The sequence below is a fragment of the Apteryx mantelli genome, chromosome 12 (assembly GCF_036417845.1).
Source record: "Apteryx mantelli isolate bAptMan1 chromosome 12, bAptMan1.hap1, whole genome shotgun sequence".
NCBI classification, from domain to species: domain Eukaryota; kingdom Metazoa; phylum Chordata; class Aves; order Apterygiformes; family Apterygidae; genus Apteryx; species Apteryx mantelli.
In genome coordinates, this window is record NC_089989.1 from 6,297,629 (window position 1) to 6,312,653 (window position 15,025).

General features: G+C 44.7%; 2 protein-coding genes and 1 long non-coding RNA gene across 5 annotated transcripts in view; 2 read left to right on the forward strand and 1 right to left on the reverse strand.

Moving 5' to 3' along the window:
• BICD2 (BICD cargo adaptor 2) overlaps nt 1-6,029 on the forward strand; it is a 113,798-nt gene extending 107,769 nt beyond the window's left edge. The window contains exon 8 of the mRNA XM_067303781.1: nt 5,890-6,029. Within this exon, the coding sequence (XP_067159882.1) occupies nt 5,890-6,027 (138 nt within the window). The 3' untranslated portion in view covers nt 6,028-6,029. The remainder of the gene's footprint in view (nt 1-5,889) is intronic.
• Nucleotides 1,621-14,033, reverse strand: LOC106488663 (uncharacterized). 2 transcript variants are annotated; one of them, XR_010885459.1, is made up of 4 exons: nt 13,922-14,033; nt 12,362-12,542; nt 8,694-8,904; nt 1,621-2,183 (listed from the first exon to the last, which is right to left on the reverse strand). It is a non-coding gene; the product is annotated as an uncharacterized lncRNA (long non-coding RNA). The 2 variants fall into 2 exon arrangements; XR_010885458.1 differs by lacking the exons at nt 1,621-2,183; nt 13,922-14,033 and adding an exon at nt 13,272-13,339 and having other exon boundaries at nt 8,823-8,904.
• Nucleotides 13,408-15,025, forward strand: part of FGD3 (FYVE, RhoGEF and PH domain containing 3) — a 115,710-nt gene continuing 114,092 nt past the window's right edge. The window contains exon 1 of one of the 2 annotated variants that reach the window (XM_067303779.1): nt 13,408-13,555. In XM_067303779.1, coding sequence (XP_067159880.1) covers nt 13,408-13,555 — 148 coding nt within the window. The remainder of the gene's footprint in view (nt 13,556-15,025) is intronic. The other variant, XM_067303780.1, reaches the window with a different exon arrangement.

The following is a 15,025-nucleotide window of genomic DNA, read 5'->3' on the forward strand; positions in this document are numbered from 1 at the left end:
ATATTTGTCCCTTAATTTCTGATGACGAGAATGTTCCCAACTAAGACAGTTTGTATTCTCATTCCAAATTATATTGAGTGAACATACAGGCGACTTCTACTCATCTTAAATGTTATAGGGCTTATTTTGCTGTATACCAAGGCTTCTACCTTGGAATTTAGATTGCAGATAGAAAGTAAAGTATTTGATCCAACAGCAGAACATAGCTTCTCGTTATCTCCAAATGAACAATGAAGCTTTATTAAGCCACTAATCAAAGTCTTGGAGACCTGATATTAATACCTCTCCTTTTAGAAGGTAGGCATCTCTATATCACGTAGACTGATGAACCTATGTTGTTGACACCTTTGGGAGGAGGTTTTTAAAGCGTGATGTTAACTAGATCCAAAGAGTAACTTAGACTTGTGCCTTAGTAGGATGCGGAAAGCATTAATTCTGTTTTAGCTAGTAGTTGTATGGTGTTTTTAGTAACAGCTCTCAAATTCAGTTTAGCTTTTATAAAAGCAAGTTCCCTTTGGTTGCCTCTTTCTTTGTAACAGAGGCAGAACTCCTAGCTGTCTGCCATCACCAGTCTGCACCTGCTTCTCATGCTTAGGGAGGTTTTTATTTATTTATCTATTTATTTATTTTTTATGGTTAGTGCAAATATGTGAGTCAAGCAGCAGAAAGCTAAAACATGACTGGAACAGCAGAAAGTTGGGGTTTGCTCCTTCCTGACTCCCAGTGCTCAGTCTGCAGAACAAACCGGGGGGAGTGGGCAGATTCAGAACAGGGACGTGTGCAACCATGTCAGCGTATCGGAAGATGCTCCAAGGTTGGAGGAGGAAGCAGCTACCCAGCTAGCTGCTGTGACCATGGGCTGAGCCAGGCAGAAAGGCAGCTGGCCCTGCTGCACCACCATGGGGAGGTTGAGACCAGCTCCCTGTCTTTCATCTGTTCTCCCTGACAAGTTAGTCTTTGGTCTTCAGGTCTGACACCTCCACAAACGTAAACGTTGCTGTTGTCCTGTAGATGCTTGTCCTGTTGCTTGGTTGTTCAAGCTGCTGAGCAGCCATTAGGTATCAATTTTGGTCTCTGCTGACATTGCTTTTTGAACCAGCTGGAAAGTGAATGAATCCAATTGTGAGGCACCATGTGTTTGTATAAACAAACAGTTTATTATTTAGGTGCAGAAAGGAAACCATCTTGCTCTGTAAAACTTACTGGCTGTTCTACAGGGTAGTTTGGTGTGGCTGGTATCTCCTGTTATGCTGCTGGCAGTTCCCCAGAGATAGTGACACAGATGTTGGATTTTGCCAGGGGATGTGACGCCTAGAACTCTTTGCATTGCCCCTTCCTAGGGGCTGTCGATGAAACTACCTGCCTGCCTTTGCATGATGGATAGTGGGGCTTTGTTTATTTATTTATTAAGAATTTTTAGGAACAATAGTAAAATGGTAGGGAAGAGGGAGAAAAAGTTTGCATCTGTCACTCTACCTTCTTTCCTTTGCACTATATGAATGAAAGCCTGGATATAGTTTATATTTCTTTTAAATAACACAGGGATAAAGGGTTTTTTTTCCAATTGGAATGTTTATTTTCTGAAAAAAATGTTTACTAAAAGATTTGTTGATCCTTAATTGGAACAATGAGGGTGTGGAATAGCTGAAAACACGTCTTCTAAGAGCTCAGTTATGCAGAGGCTCAAGCGTCTTTCAGAGTCAGTATGCGACACACAGTTAGCGCTCGGCGTTGTGCATAATTCCCCTCCGTTCCCAACAGCCGCAGCAGAATGCGAGTTACTGCCTGGAGGGCGCCTGAGCGCTCGTGCTGCTGTTCATGTTCTGTCCTTCCAAGTAGCCTCAGAAGTTGGTTGGGCAGTGGAAAGTAAAAGAATACATGCCTTTTTCTCCTCACTTTTATTTCTTTTTACATTTATAGTCATTATTATCATGATCTCTTCTGATTTGGGTTGGATTCTTCATTGTTATCTGAAAGGCTCTTCGCAGACGTGTAGAAGTGAGACTGGCACTTTTGCTGCTTCATCGTGTCTGTGAAGCTCGGGGCTCTTTGAGAAACCTGATGGGACATCTGCTAGCCAGGGGGCAGCAAATATTTCTTCTTCCATCTCCGTGTCATTTGTAGCAGGCAAAACTGTCATTGCTGCTCTTCCCATTCCTCTGAAGGCCAGTTTTATCAGTACACTGTTTTTGAAAGGAAACACCTCACTTGGAGGCAGACAGAAGCTAGCAAAAGCAGCCTTGGACCCGACTCCCCAGTTATTCGCAGACAAACTGATCTGTTCCTGTGGGCTGAGAAGAAGGGGAGGTGGCAGAAGGAGAAAAGAGAATGTGGGGGAAAAGGGTGTAAGGATGAAGCAGAAAAAGAGGGAAAGAAGAGAGTTGGACATGGAGGTATGCAAGAACACGAAGGACGCAGCAAGGAAAAATGGCAGCAATGGATTAGGATGGGCTGTTTGAGCAACTCGGAACAGCTGGAGCTGCTGAGGGCAGGGACTTTGGCATAAAGCCTAGGAGCAACTCAATTCTGAAAAAGCAGCTGGCAATTTAATGTAGTCTGGTAAATAGCATACATTTCTCCATCTTAAAGGGGTCGGCCAGCACACTAGGGGCTAGGAAAAGGCACATGTGACTACAGAAAGAAGGAATAGTGCAAGCAAAGTAATAGTCTAATTTGGGGGAGAACGTGTGGGAGAGGACTATATTCTGTGGCATATTCATTTCGTGTGTATGGTTTCACAATCTCATGTGAATCCCTTGGGATGCAGCAACCCTCTTAAAGCTTCAGTTCATAGAATGACTTCGTATCAAAGTATATCAAGATATTTCTTCTAATTAATTAATATCAGAGCCAGCTTAAATACAGCTAGGCTTATGTGGATCTCATTATCAAGTGTAAACTGGTGAATGACTATCCTCAAGTTAGGATGGTTTTAACCATGGTTTTAACTACATTAGTGTCTGTGGGACTTTATTAACAGAACTAAGTTTGCTTACATGTCTACCCCAGCTATCTGTGGAAAACTACTGGCTACGTTAGAGTCTGTGTCAGTCCAGCTTCCAAAGCTAAAATAGCCCAGACACAGTCACACCTTATCATAGCGATGGATGTTCTCCTTGGGGGTCTGTGAGCTCTGTGACCTCTGGAAGTTGTGCAGAAAGTCACAGAGGAGGGAAAGAAGCAGAATTAGTCAGAGGCAGGAAGGCCAGGCCGTGCAGGACAGGACAACGGAGTGGGGACCACAAGACTGATATTGGGAATGTGGTGGTCAGTCCCTGAGCATTTTAGATCTTCTTATGCACAGCTGTGGTATTACTGTGATAACCATGTATTGCCCAGCTCTACCCTGCCTGTTCAGAACCTGCATCTCTGCAACAGCCTCAGTAGAAATCCCTCCTTCAGACTGCGTTCAATGCTCGCAGCTGAAATGTGAGATTGCCTGTTGGTGCACGTGCCATTTTAACTCTGCAGTGGTGTTATGTTACGAAAAAAAGGGTCTGTCCTTGTTGAAGTTCTCTGGTTTTGTGTGATTACAAACTTCTAGGGCTCCTGACCCAAAAGACAACTGTTTTGATATGCAGTTGTTTATACTGGGTAGTCTAAAACTAGTTTAATTACTATGAAGAAAAATGTTCCAAGTGAGATTCAAGAGACTAGAGGGAAGGCCAGAGTACGAGTCCCTGCTAGGCAGGATACCTGGCTACGGAAGACTTGGCAGGAGTGCCTGCTCTTTCACCTCTGTTGGCTGTGTCTTTTATTCTTGCTGCCCAGCAAATCCAGGCATGAATTTGGGTAGATGACTTTAAATCTGTACTAGCAGACCAGCATATGCAGTATGTCTGGAGGATCTGGCCAGTACAAAGGTGCCTATTAAATTGTATTTTTTTATAGTCTGACCACCATTGTAGATCTACACTGTTTTTCTTCTACGTGGCATTTGTGCTGTAAGAGCCAAATTTCCAGTTCAGTCCCCTCATGCTCTGTTAATTACAGAATTGCTAAGTGTCTGGAACAGCTCTTGTTAATCTCAGTTCTGTGGAATACCATTGACTGTGGTCTAAGAAAGGGGCCGGGGGAGGGCTAGAATGGGAGATAGTTTTTGTTCCCATCTTTCCAAGCACTCTTTTCCACGTATCAGGATACAGAGAAAAATACTGCAGAAGTCCAAATGCCAGTGCTTAAATTTAGTGCCAGTGGCTGGCTTTGAGGTCTTGGCCATAGAACATTACAATATTTTAAAAGGCAAACCATGAATAAGTTCACTGAGGCTGGCTGGGACCCTGAGACTGGATGCCCTGATAATTCTTAAAGGGTTGTTTCATCCTTTTTTAACTCTTTAATTCCAGATTCAGGATAAGTTCCTGCAATGAGCACTTAAAAAGTTTTGTCTCCAGGTGGCAGCCATATTTGACGTACTTCCATTCATAACTGAATAGTAAAAAATGCAAAAGGGATAAGCTCAGTATGCTTGAACAGGCAATACCATTGCTTGCAGCTCATTGAATGTTTCAGGGTTTTTTTTTTCCTATTGGAAATATTCTTCAAAGCAAACACTAGATGGCAGTACAATACAAAACGGTTCGCCAAGGCAAGCTGCAGACAATAATACCCTTGGCTGGTTGCAGAGAAAATGTGTGAACTGATAGGAAAACTAAAATCGTCACGTTTATTCCACATTAAAAGCTTTGACTCTTTGTCCCAAGATTCTTCTCCACCCCTTCCTCTGCCTTGCTTTGCCAGTGTTCCCCATAGCTTTTCACTGTCCATCTTGAATGTATTTCTTGCACTTCTGGCAAGTTGCTGGCTTGGCAGGTTTGGAACATGAAGCTTTGTGAATGGTTACCATTGCTGCAACTGATTACCCTCAGCATCGCATGATACATGATAAATAGAACCACATGTTCAGAAAAACGTCTATGTGTTTTTGATCCCTCTGGTAACTCAGCTTGGTTCTTGAGTGCTTGTCAGCATGCCACATAACCAACCTCCTTGGGCTCACTCTAGAACTGCCATGACCCTGCCTGCTAATTTTAATGCCTAGTAGGAATGGGCAGGCAAGAGCTGCGTCACCAGCTGTACACTCGGTCAGTAGGCTTGATGCAGGTGCTTTCAACCAGCAAGAGCTCAGCCTGCATCTCCCATTTGCATGTGCTTAAACAAGAGTTTGAGAGCACTGTTTCAAAAAAGCATGGCGAAGATCTCATCATGGGTAAGTACAGCAGACTGTGGGCCTTGTTTTGGGGGAGGAGGTCACAAATAAAGGAACGCTTCTACATGTTCTCAACTCGCCACTTAACAGTGTTATCAGTGGGTCTTTGTGAAACGTAAGAGGTTAAGTAAGAGCTGCAGTGGCTCTTGTAGCTGAGGTTGAGTCCCATTGTATAGAGAGGAACAAAGCTAAAACTATTGAAATACATCATAAATCTCATTACCTAAAGGGTAATGTGGCCACACATGCATGGCAGATAGAAGAAAATTAAATGTGGAACTTCATAGACGCTAGCGTGCTCTGGCTCTCTTCCATGTCATGCCATCACTGCTTGGGTTCTCGCACTATTTTAGGAGTGAAAGAACCAGGAATTTGCTCCTGCTTTGCAACTGATCAGGAAAAAATTTAGAGCTGATGGGAGAACATACATTGGGCTCCCTGCCATTCCTGAGCTACTTCATTCTTGCTCTTTCTGTTTAGCTTGCTTGAACATGAATTTTGGGGGAGGACATAGCTGTCAGCTCAGGGCTGTCCTGTGCACTGAATCATTTAAAGATAGGATAGCTTTGCTTGCATAATGTCATTCATGCTTTGTTTTTGGCTTTGTCTCCTGCTCACTGTTCCTTCAATGGCAATTTCTTTAGTTACTGATCTTTTCTCCCTTCTCTCAATGACTGCAGGAAAATCCGGTGTCTGGTCACGACAAGATCTACTGGTCTGAAAAGTATCAAGAAAGATGGGTCTGGCTGATTGCTCTCTTCTGTACTGGACCTGAATTCGTAGTGTGCCTTTTCCGTTACTATCACTCTTCACCTTAGAGAAAGAACTTGACAGATGGTAAAAACAACCTCCCCAGTGCCAAACAGCCTGGCTCTGTGATAAGACTGAGTGAAAGCCTAGACTTGGGTGGGGAGTGTTAAGGTTGGAAGACAAGAAGAAGAGGGAATAACTTTGGTTTTGAAAACCAGTAAGATGTGGATGTCCATGGAGATGTAGACAAACACTTTTCAAAGGAATCTGATACAGAGAGAGGACCAAAATGTAGTGGTTTGCACTAATTCTGCCACCTTTTCCATTTTTTAATGGTTCAGTTTTCAGAAGTGGAGAAACAGGCGTCTGTTTTGCATAAAAGATCTACACAGAGGACACGCTTTGCTCATTTGTGGCCACTGTTGGGGGGGGTGGGAATTCACAGACAGGTTACAAGACTCAGTGATTTTAGTAGTAATAGGAAGAAAAAAAAGTTGAGCAAATTGAGGTCTAGGGCACAGAGTTCCAAGCACTGAAATTAAAGGCCTGCTTTTAGTGGTTTATGAACTATTGCCGCCTAGTGCTAATGCAGAAAATACAGTAATTATTTCCAGTGGCATACCTGCTAAAACTGGTGCCATTTTTCAAAAGGTGATGGACCTACAAGATCGAAAGCAGTAAGTATTTCTGTTTTATTACTTAATCAACAATTAAAGGCTAATAGGTCTCCAGGAAAGATTTTCTTTCTCTCAGAGATTTAAAGAGACTCCATCAGGAACGCCACTGTTGGGTTCATCTTTAATCATATTTTTTTCCCTCATGACCAAAGTCATGTGATAGAGTAGTTGGTGTATTTAATCCTCACACACTAATTTCTAGTTAAGACCATGCTAGATTTCTTAAAGCCTGTCCTTCCTCCTTACACTGACATCTATCAAAATTGAAGCATCAAGAAAAAAGATGGCCTAAACATCTCTTCTCTATTAAATATAACCAAAATGTATACAAGAGGTAAAAGTTAAATTTACTAAAGATCTAGAAAATCAGTCCTTTGGCTAATAAGCCACTTGCAGATTCTAGCTTTCAAGAAAGTTTGGGCTTTATGCAAGATATTAGATTACAAAAAAATATTTTGGAAGAAATCAGATAAGACAAATAAGACAATTATGCTGCTATGGCTTTAGTCCAGCCAACAAATTCTGTAGGACGGTTGACCATCTGACTTCTTGAAGACAGGAGATGCAAATTGACTCTGCTTTAATAAATCAGGTTCACTTACCTGCTTTCTCAGGGATAGATGCTGCAAGAGATCTTCTAGGAGACGGAGAACTGCCACATCGTTGCAAGACAGGAGCTATATGTAGAGCTGTCTGTCCCCATCAGCATACTGCTGCGTGACTTCAGCTAAGGAGTCCGCTTAGGAGCTGGGCAGACCTATTACTGTCACTGTTTTAAGATGTGGCTATAAGGGCACCTTTGAGGACTAAGGGAGGAAGTTGTGGGTGATCCTCGACAGTCTTGCATTCAGTGAGATGCTGATAACACATGGACTAGCTTTGTGAGAAGAGCAACTGCTGATGGCTGGTTTGAAACTTCCATAAGAGATGATTCAAGAATGTTATTGTATGAAGACTTTTCAGTAGCTTTAAGAAGGCTCAAAGACAATCTATTTTTAAAGGAAATATGTTTGTATTCTGGATGTTTTAGTAATAGTTTCCATAAATATTGTGCTAACCATTCTGGTGTTTTTTTTCCAGAGTAAAGAAGTACTACTAGGTATTTGGGCTCCAACTGATTTGCAGGGTCACCCGTAAGTCACGGTAATACTTATCATGCATTTGATTTGATGTGTTTAGATTTAAAGTAACATAAGAAAAAGATATGAGACTGCCTTTATGAAAATTCAAAATAAGTCAGTGTTTATTTCGGAACCTGGACTAGCAGTGACCAGGATGACAAAAATCAAGCCCCATAATTCTCTCTTCATATTCAAAAGCTAAATCCTACTGTCTGCCAGACCATTGCAGCATACTGTGAAAGTCAACACTTCTACCCTCTTTCATGCCAATGTGGAAGAAAATTTCTAACCTAGAAAATTTTCTGGAAAACAGTGTTTTCTTCTATGTTAGACAGAGATTCCAGTTTTAGCACCTCTCTAATCAAAGCTACAGACCAGCAGAATCTGAATTTGGTTGACTTTAGGTTACTGAAAACTTGTAACTTTGGAGAAAAATCTATAAAAAGCCTTTAGTTTATTTAAATAGCTAAGTAATAATCTCTGAAAAGACATAATCTAAGTCCCATTCAAAGCTAAGAGCATTTAGGTACCACTGTCCTTTTCCTTTTGAATAATGGAGTTTATGTTCCTGAGAAACTTTGCTTTTGAAAAATATCACCCTCAATTTATCTGCACCATGTCAGATGATTCAATTCATAAAGCAGGTGTTGTTATTGAGTTTTATGAAAGTCAATATTGTTTGGAAATGTTTAATCAAAATGGTGACAAGCTTTAACCCCTTGTTTACTATATATGTGATGCAAAATAAATCACAAACACAGGACTGAAAGGACCCTCTGAGTCACTGAGTTCATCCCTAATTCTGCAGATGAATATACATGTCTGACAAGTCTACAACTTTCAGTCATCTAAAAATATAAATAGAAAACCACAGTAAACAGAAGCAAATACATGTAGAGGTTTCTGTAACACTACTGTGTTCTGTCTTAAGTTTACCTTTGGTATTATGGTTGTGGCTAGTAAACGGAGACGCAGTCACGAAGAAACCGAGAGAATCTGCAGGCTGCCACGCATGCTGGCTTGTAGCTGAAGAGGTCGATAGGACCTCCTTGTTCTCACCATCTTCTCCTAGTATGGATCGTCCCAGATCAAGTGTAGCTTCTCTGACCAGAATATTAGGAGTCCACCTATGATCAAGGATACTATCCTTGTTTAGAGCAGAGACACAGAAGAAAGAATAGAGGCAAAACAAGTGGATTCACCACCCCTGAAGTTCATTGTTGCTTGTAAAGTAAGGGCAACAGGATTATTATTTTCCCCAACCCAGGGTTTAAAAGATGAAGAATGGCTTTGTTGCCATCCTTGGGGACGCCAAGAACAATTTTTGTTGAGAAGATCAGGCTCTGGAAAGAGAACCTGACACACTGCGATCACTCATTATCTGCCGTGTGAACCTACTTCTCCTCCTTTCAGAGGGTCCAGATAACAACTCTGATATATATTTCCTTAAGAAGATCTGAATCAATTTGTATGAAAAACTGTTAAGCTATTGTATGAAGAATACCACTGAGATTAGAAAGTCCAGGATTTGAACTGCCTCAGTGTTAAGGAGAATTAACATTAATTCAGAATAGCTAGTAAATATTTAAGTTCAAGCCCTTTATGAAGTAGGGATAAAATATTTTCCTCTAGATACTGAGTATTCCACTCTGCTATAAAAATCTTCTGCCAAAAGCAGAAGCTGCATAAAAGCAGCCCCAAAACTGGTGTCCTATGTGGAGGACTGTTTTAGTTTTATCTCTAGTTTGTTATTTTTGTCTCTCTGTTCTGTCCTTGTTTTTTCACTGGATTCCTGGCTGCTGTGGTAACTACTGTTAGTGAATATGGAATAAACTTGTTTTTGCCTAAGGTATCATTAAAAAAAAAAAAAAAACTACTGAAAGCTTAAAAATATTTCCCCTTGAAAGCCACCTTTGATGAATCATTTTTTTCTTCTACTTTTTTATAAATTTAAAGTGGAAGCAACAGAATCAGGTTCAATGCAGCCATAAATTTCACATTTTTGTGGTAATTGCTGGTTTAATTTCATTGTGAGTGGGAAATAAAGCAGTACTTCTTTCTCTGCAATTGAAAGGGCTCAGTTTCAAATTCATGAAAAAGAGATGGCATAAATACTCAAAAGACATGTTACATTAATCTGAATGCATCTTCAAATGAAAAGTAGTCCCTTCAAAAAGAAAAAAAAAAAGCTCTGATCAAAATTCTCAGAGTTATAAATAAGGAGTCTATGCACAAAGGAACTTTGTATATTCAGTAGAGTGTCATATGATGGCAAAAGCACATGAGGGTCACCCTGAGGATTACATCATCCGGAAGAGAACACAACATGCGTCTCTTATATGAAAAGCATGTCAGACAAAACCATGTACTTCCAAAGCCTTAGCTTCTTGGTCTCCAGGGTCTCATTAAATGTATAGGAGGTTGTTTTTACCCTCTTCAAATTTATCTTTCCTGGACATGCAATGGTAATCCTTATTTAACTACAAAGCCTAACATGAGGGAGAATTAAATTGTGTTGAGAAAGCTCTTCTTGTGAAAGAATTTTTAATGCATTATGACAGGCAACTTTTTTCATTTTGGAGGGAGAATGAACGAGTATTTGTGTGAACTCCACTAAGTGCTTACACTGCATTTATTGACCCTTTTCTCTTACCCTTGCATACATGTGCATTAGACAGTAAGTGTTTGAAAATAATAGAAAATATCCCACGATAAAGGGCACATTCAATTGATATTGCCCAGTGCTTCAAAGCTTAAAGGAAGGAAGTATATTGTACTGGGTACAAAGTGCAATTTGCATTTGCTAATAAGATTTAATAAAACTAAAACCTTAAGGTGCTCAGCAAGTTCCAGTTCAATGCAGAAGATTGTCAGTCAGTTTCTGCTCTATTTGATGACTTCTTTGAAATTAAGTCTGAGAATAGTAGAAGTGACAAAAATGTTGACAAGCTGGACTTGTTCCTATTGCGACTTCCTTCATGAGAGACCAAAGGGGAAGCGGCTTGGGAGCATGAGATAGTCATGTTAGGAGGAAAGGGCTTAGCATAGCTGGATACGCATCTACAGCCTTCAACTCAATAATTAAGGCTGAGTCCTATGCTTTTATTCAGTGTCACATACCATGCCCAAGAGCACAGTCCTGGGTTTTGTCCCCCATGCTTTTAAATGATTGGATGCCTCTTAATTCAGGGGTGGAGGGGAACAGAATACAATATTCGGAGGAAGTGTCTCAGCAAATACCTTCCTGTTACAAAACCAATTCTGCAGCTATTATGCTTTTTGCTGGTAGTGTCAGCTTATCTTCTCAGTAGCTTTTAATCTTTAAACTACCCAGCAGAGTGCCAAGAAAAGATCACTTATTTCACTGCTGCTTATCTACTGAAACTGCTCTCTCATTCCATGTTACTTATCTTGAAGAAATGACTGATTCTTAGACATGAAGAAACTTATACTGGCATTTTGTTACAATCTTACCTGGCCAAAAACAATGGCCACAATCTAATGTTTGCTTAATTGTAAACTTTCTTCAGAATTACCCTTTGAATACAACAGATTCTGGTCAGAGATTCACATCAAATACTGCAAACGCCCAGTTCTTAAGAGCTGAGAACACCTAGAATGAAAAATGCAGAATGACTTGTGCCAGCCATTCCATATTGCCGCCGCAGCCGGCAAATTGGCTGAAAAAAATCAATCCATTTAAAGAAGGCAGGTTGTTTGGTGCCCTGGTGCTAAATCAAATATGCTTAAATGCTTAAAATAAAAAATCCTTTGTCTTTGTTTTATACGCTATAGTATGGACCTTGCTTTCTTGAGAGCAAAGGACGTGGATAATTCCCAGCACTTTTTAAGTCTGCTTCTGCTGCTGAACATAAGTTGTATCTGATAACCATGTAACAATAGTTGGTAAGCTCAGGTCTGCTCTTGTGGAACGACCTAAGATAGAATTTGCCTCACTCTCCTAAATGCCAGCACTAATTTCAGGGAGCTGCGACCATTTTGGAAAGCAGTAAATGCGGGGAGCCTAATCTCTGAAACGGCTTGTTGTACGTAAAATTCATATACACATACCAAGGCTTTGAGCTAGGATTTTTAAAGTAACATCAAGAAATCCAGGCCGGTTCATTACTGATAAATCTGCTTCAGAGTTTCTTATTCTAGATTAACTGGACTCTATTGATGGAGTTATTCTAGAACAGCTATTCCATTTTTAATTCTGGAATAATTAGTCCAAGCAAATCCGTTCTTTGAATTTCATTATAAAACTTCTTCCACTCCACCACAATGTTACAGTTACTCCAAAGCGTATCTTCATTATGGGGCCTACATCACAGCTGCCCATAAATCAGGTGAAGGATAAGTAATGATGGATTACTGGGTAATAAAACTAGAACCCAACATAGTTGTTTTCTGAACTTTGTATTTTTTCCTAAATGTAAATGTCTTTGTGAAGACAGTTTTACTTGGTTTTATTCTTTGGGAGATAGATTGCTTGATATGTGCTTTTAAGCTTAATACAGTTGTTTTGCTCACTTTTATGCACTCTCCTTGCAAGGAGGTGCTGAAGGTCTTAACTCGCAGAAACTTATCCTTTAACCACGTACCTCGTCTGAAAAGACAGGGTTTTATCATGGCGGTAGCAGACGCGCTGAAGAAAGGCCGCTCTTTCTGCGTGGGAATGAGTGCTTTAACAACGCAGAATCAATGTCCCGGCACGTGAGGGACAGCATCACCTTTGGGCTCGGTCGCGGTAGCTCCTGATGAACCGTCCATGCAAGGTGAAGCCTGTGAGCAAGGTAAAGCACACGTTAACGGGTTACGTGGAGCGTCCCGTTCCGACTTTTCAAGAGGCCCTGGAAGACTATAGTTTGGGGGGGTTTCTGGGTGCAGGAAGAGACAGTTTTGGCGGTGGGGGCTCGTATTCGCAGCGTTGTCACGCGGGTGGGCGAAGGGAGGGATGGCGGGCTCGGCCTCGCCGCGCGTCCTCCCACCACACTCGGCGGCTGCGCGAAAACTCACGGCGCCCAAGGCCGCAGCCGGCGGGGCAGCCCGTCACCCTCGACGCTTCGTCTCCACGGCTTTGGCTTGTGCGACGCGAGTGCCAGGGGAGCTCCCGGCGCCGTTTCGGGGCGCCGTGGCGCGAGGCGGCCTGCGCTCCCCCGGGATGCCCCGCCGGCCTACGGCCGGGCCCGGGGGCCTCTCCTCCCCGGGGGGACGGGGTTCGGGGCGCGACGTGGCAGCTGTGTGTGTGCGGCAGGGTGTCGGCCGGGGGCTCCCGAGGCGAGGCGAGGTGGCGGGGGGAGGCCGCCCCCCTCCGCCGCCCCCGGCCCCTCGGGCGGGGGGGGGGAGGAAGCCGAGGGGGGTCTCGAGCTCCCGCCGCCGCGGCCTGCGGCCCCCGCCCCCCGGCCGCGGTGAGGGGCCAGGCCGGGCCGGGGCTGCCTCCCTCCCTGCCTCCCGCCTCCCTCCCTGCCTGCCTGCCTCCTCCCCGCCGCCGCCCCGGGGCCGCCGCCGCACCTGGCCCCTTGGCAGCCGGGCCGGGCCGGGCCGGGCCGGGCCGGGGCCTCCCCGCGGGCGCCGCGCTGCGCCGGGCCGGGCCGGGCGGCGGGAGCGGCTCCCGCCTCCGCCGCCTTTGGGGGCGCCTCGTCCCGCGATGCAGCTGCAGTGGGAGGGAGAGGAAACCCACCCCCCTCGCCCGGCGGCCGCCTTTGTAGCCGCGCAGCCCGCCGCGCCGCCCTGCCCCGCTCGCAGCCGCGCCGCCAGCGCCGGAGCGCGGCGGCCGGAGCCCATGGAGCCCCCGGGTAAGGCTGCGCCGCGCCCCGCTCCCCTCCGCTCCCCCTGCCCCGGCCCCTGCCCCTGCCCCCGCCCGAGGCTCGGCCGCCGGCTGCGCTCCCGCCCGCCGCGGGGGTCCGCGGGAGCCGCGGCGGAGCGGCCGGGGGAGGCTCGGCGGCGGGTGGCGGGTGGCGGGGCCGCGCCGCCCCCGCTCAGCGCCCCGCGGCCCGGCCCGGCCCGGCCCGGCCCGGCCGGCAGCGCGCCGGTCCCTCCGCCGCCCGCTCCCCCCCGCGGCGCTGCCTCGCTCCCTCGCTCCCTCCCGCCGGGCCGGGCCGGGGGGCGGCGGAGCTGCCGCCGTGGTCTCGGCAGCGCGGTAACGCTTTTCTCTCTCTCGCCTTTTCTTTGCTCCGAGCGGGTTTGCGCGTTTCTAACGCGAACGCTTTTCACGCGGGGCCCCAGCCGCCTTCCGGGGAGGCCCGAGCCGCCTCCCCCCGGCCCGGCCCCGGCCCCGGCCCCGGCCCGGCGGCGGCGCGGTGCCACGGCCGGAGCCCGGCGCGGCGCTGCCCCGCGCGGCGCGTGTGCGCGGCGCCTCCGCGGTGGCTCGCGCGGCGCCCCGGGACCGCGCGACTCCGCGGACGCAGCACTGAGCCGTGCGAATGTATTTTTAGTTCTCCTAAAACCACATAAAACCAGCTCTGTTAAACACTTATTTTGGTAAGACTATTATTAACTGCATAGATCAAATTTATTTCCTGCCAATCCTTATTTAGGCACTTACGAAATGCCAAGTTTTTCTCCACTCTCTCCTTTTTTAAATACCTTTTGGAGCTGTTAGTACTTATAATGTAAACCATTTCTAGTTGCAAATTGGAAACCTCTGAGCCATAATGGTCTGTTGCGTTTAGCTGGCTGTCTCTTGTAAGCCCTACATTCTCATGCAAAGAAAAAAAAAACCCAACCTAAAAAACCTTATGAGATTCATGTTTAGAAAATTGGCTGCATACATTGTAGCTGTTTTTTAAACCTCAGTACCTAAGTCACATTTTCCATTCCAAATATTAAGAGTGGTTAAACTATGTTAAAGGGATACACTCTACCTTAGTTCCTTTACGAGCTTTAGGGAATTTTAACACAAAGGAAAATGGCTCTACAATTAAAAATAATTGTGGACTAGCCACTTCTTGCAGTACCTGAAACACAGCAGCACCAAGGAGTCTGAAAGAAACTGTTGACGCTGTTAATGACCTGAACTGGCTTTGTTGTCCAAGTGGAGAATTATGCAGAACGTAAATGGAATATGTGTGGTGGCAAATGTATTGATAAAAGTATTTTTACATTATTTATAAGATGCATATTTTTAGTAAGAGGCTAGTCTTCACTATAAAATATTACCAGTTAGGATGTTCTAGTTACACAGATGATACTCAGACTAGCAGAACTGTGTTTATGAATTCATACCCTGAAATAAGCAAGCTGTTTTAGTTCTTGGATTAACTGCT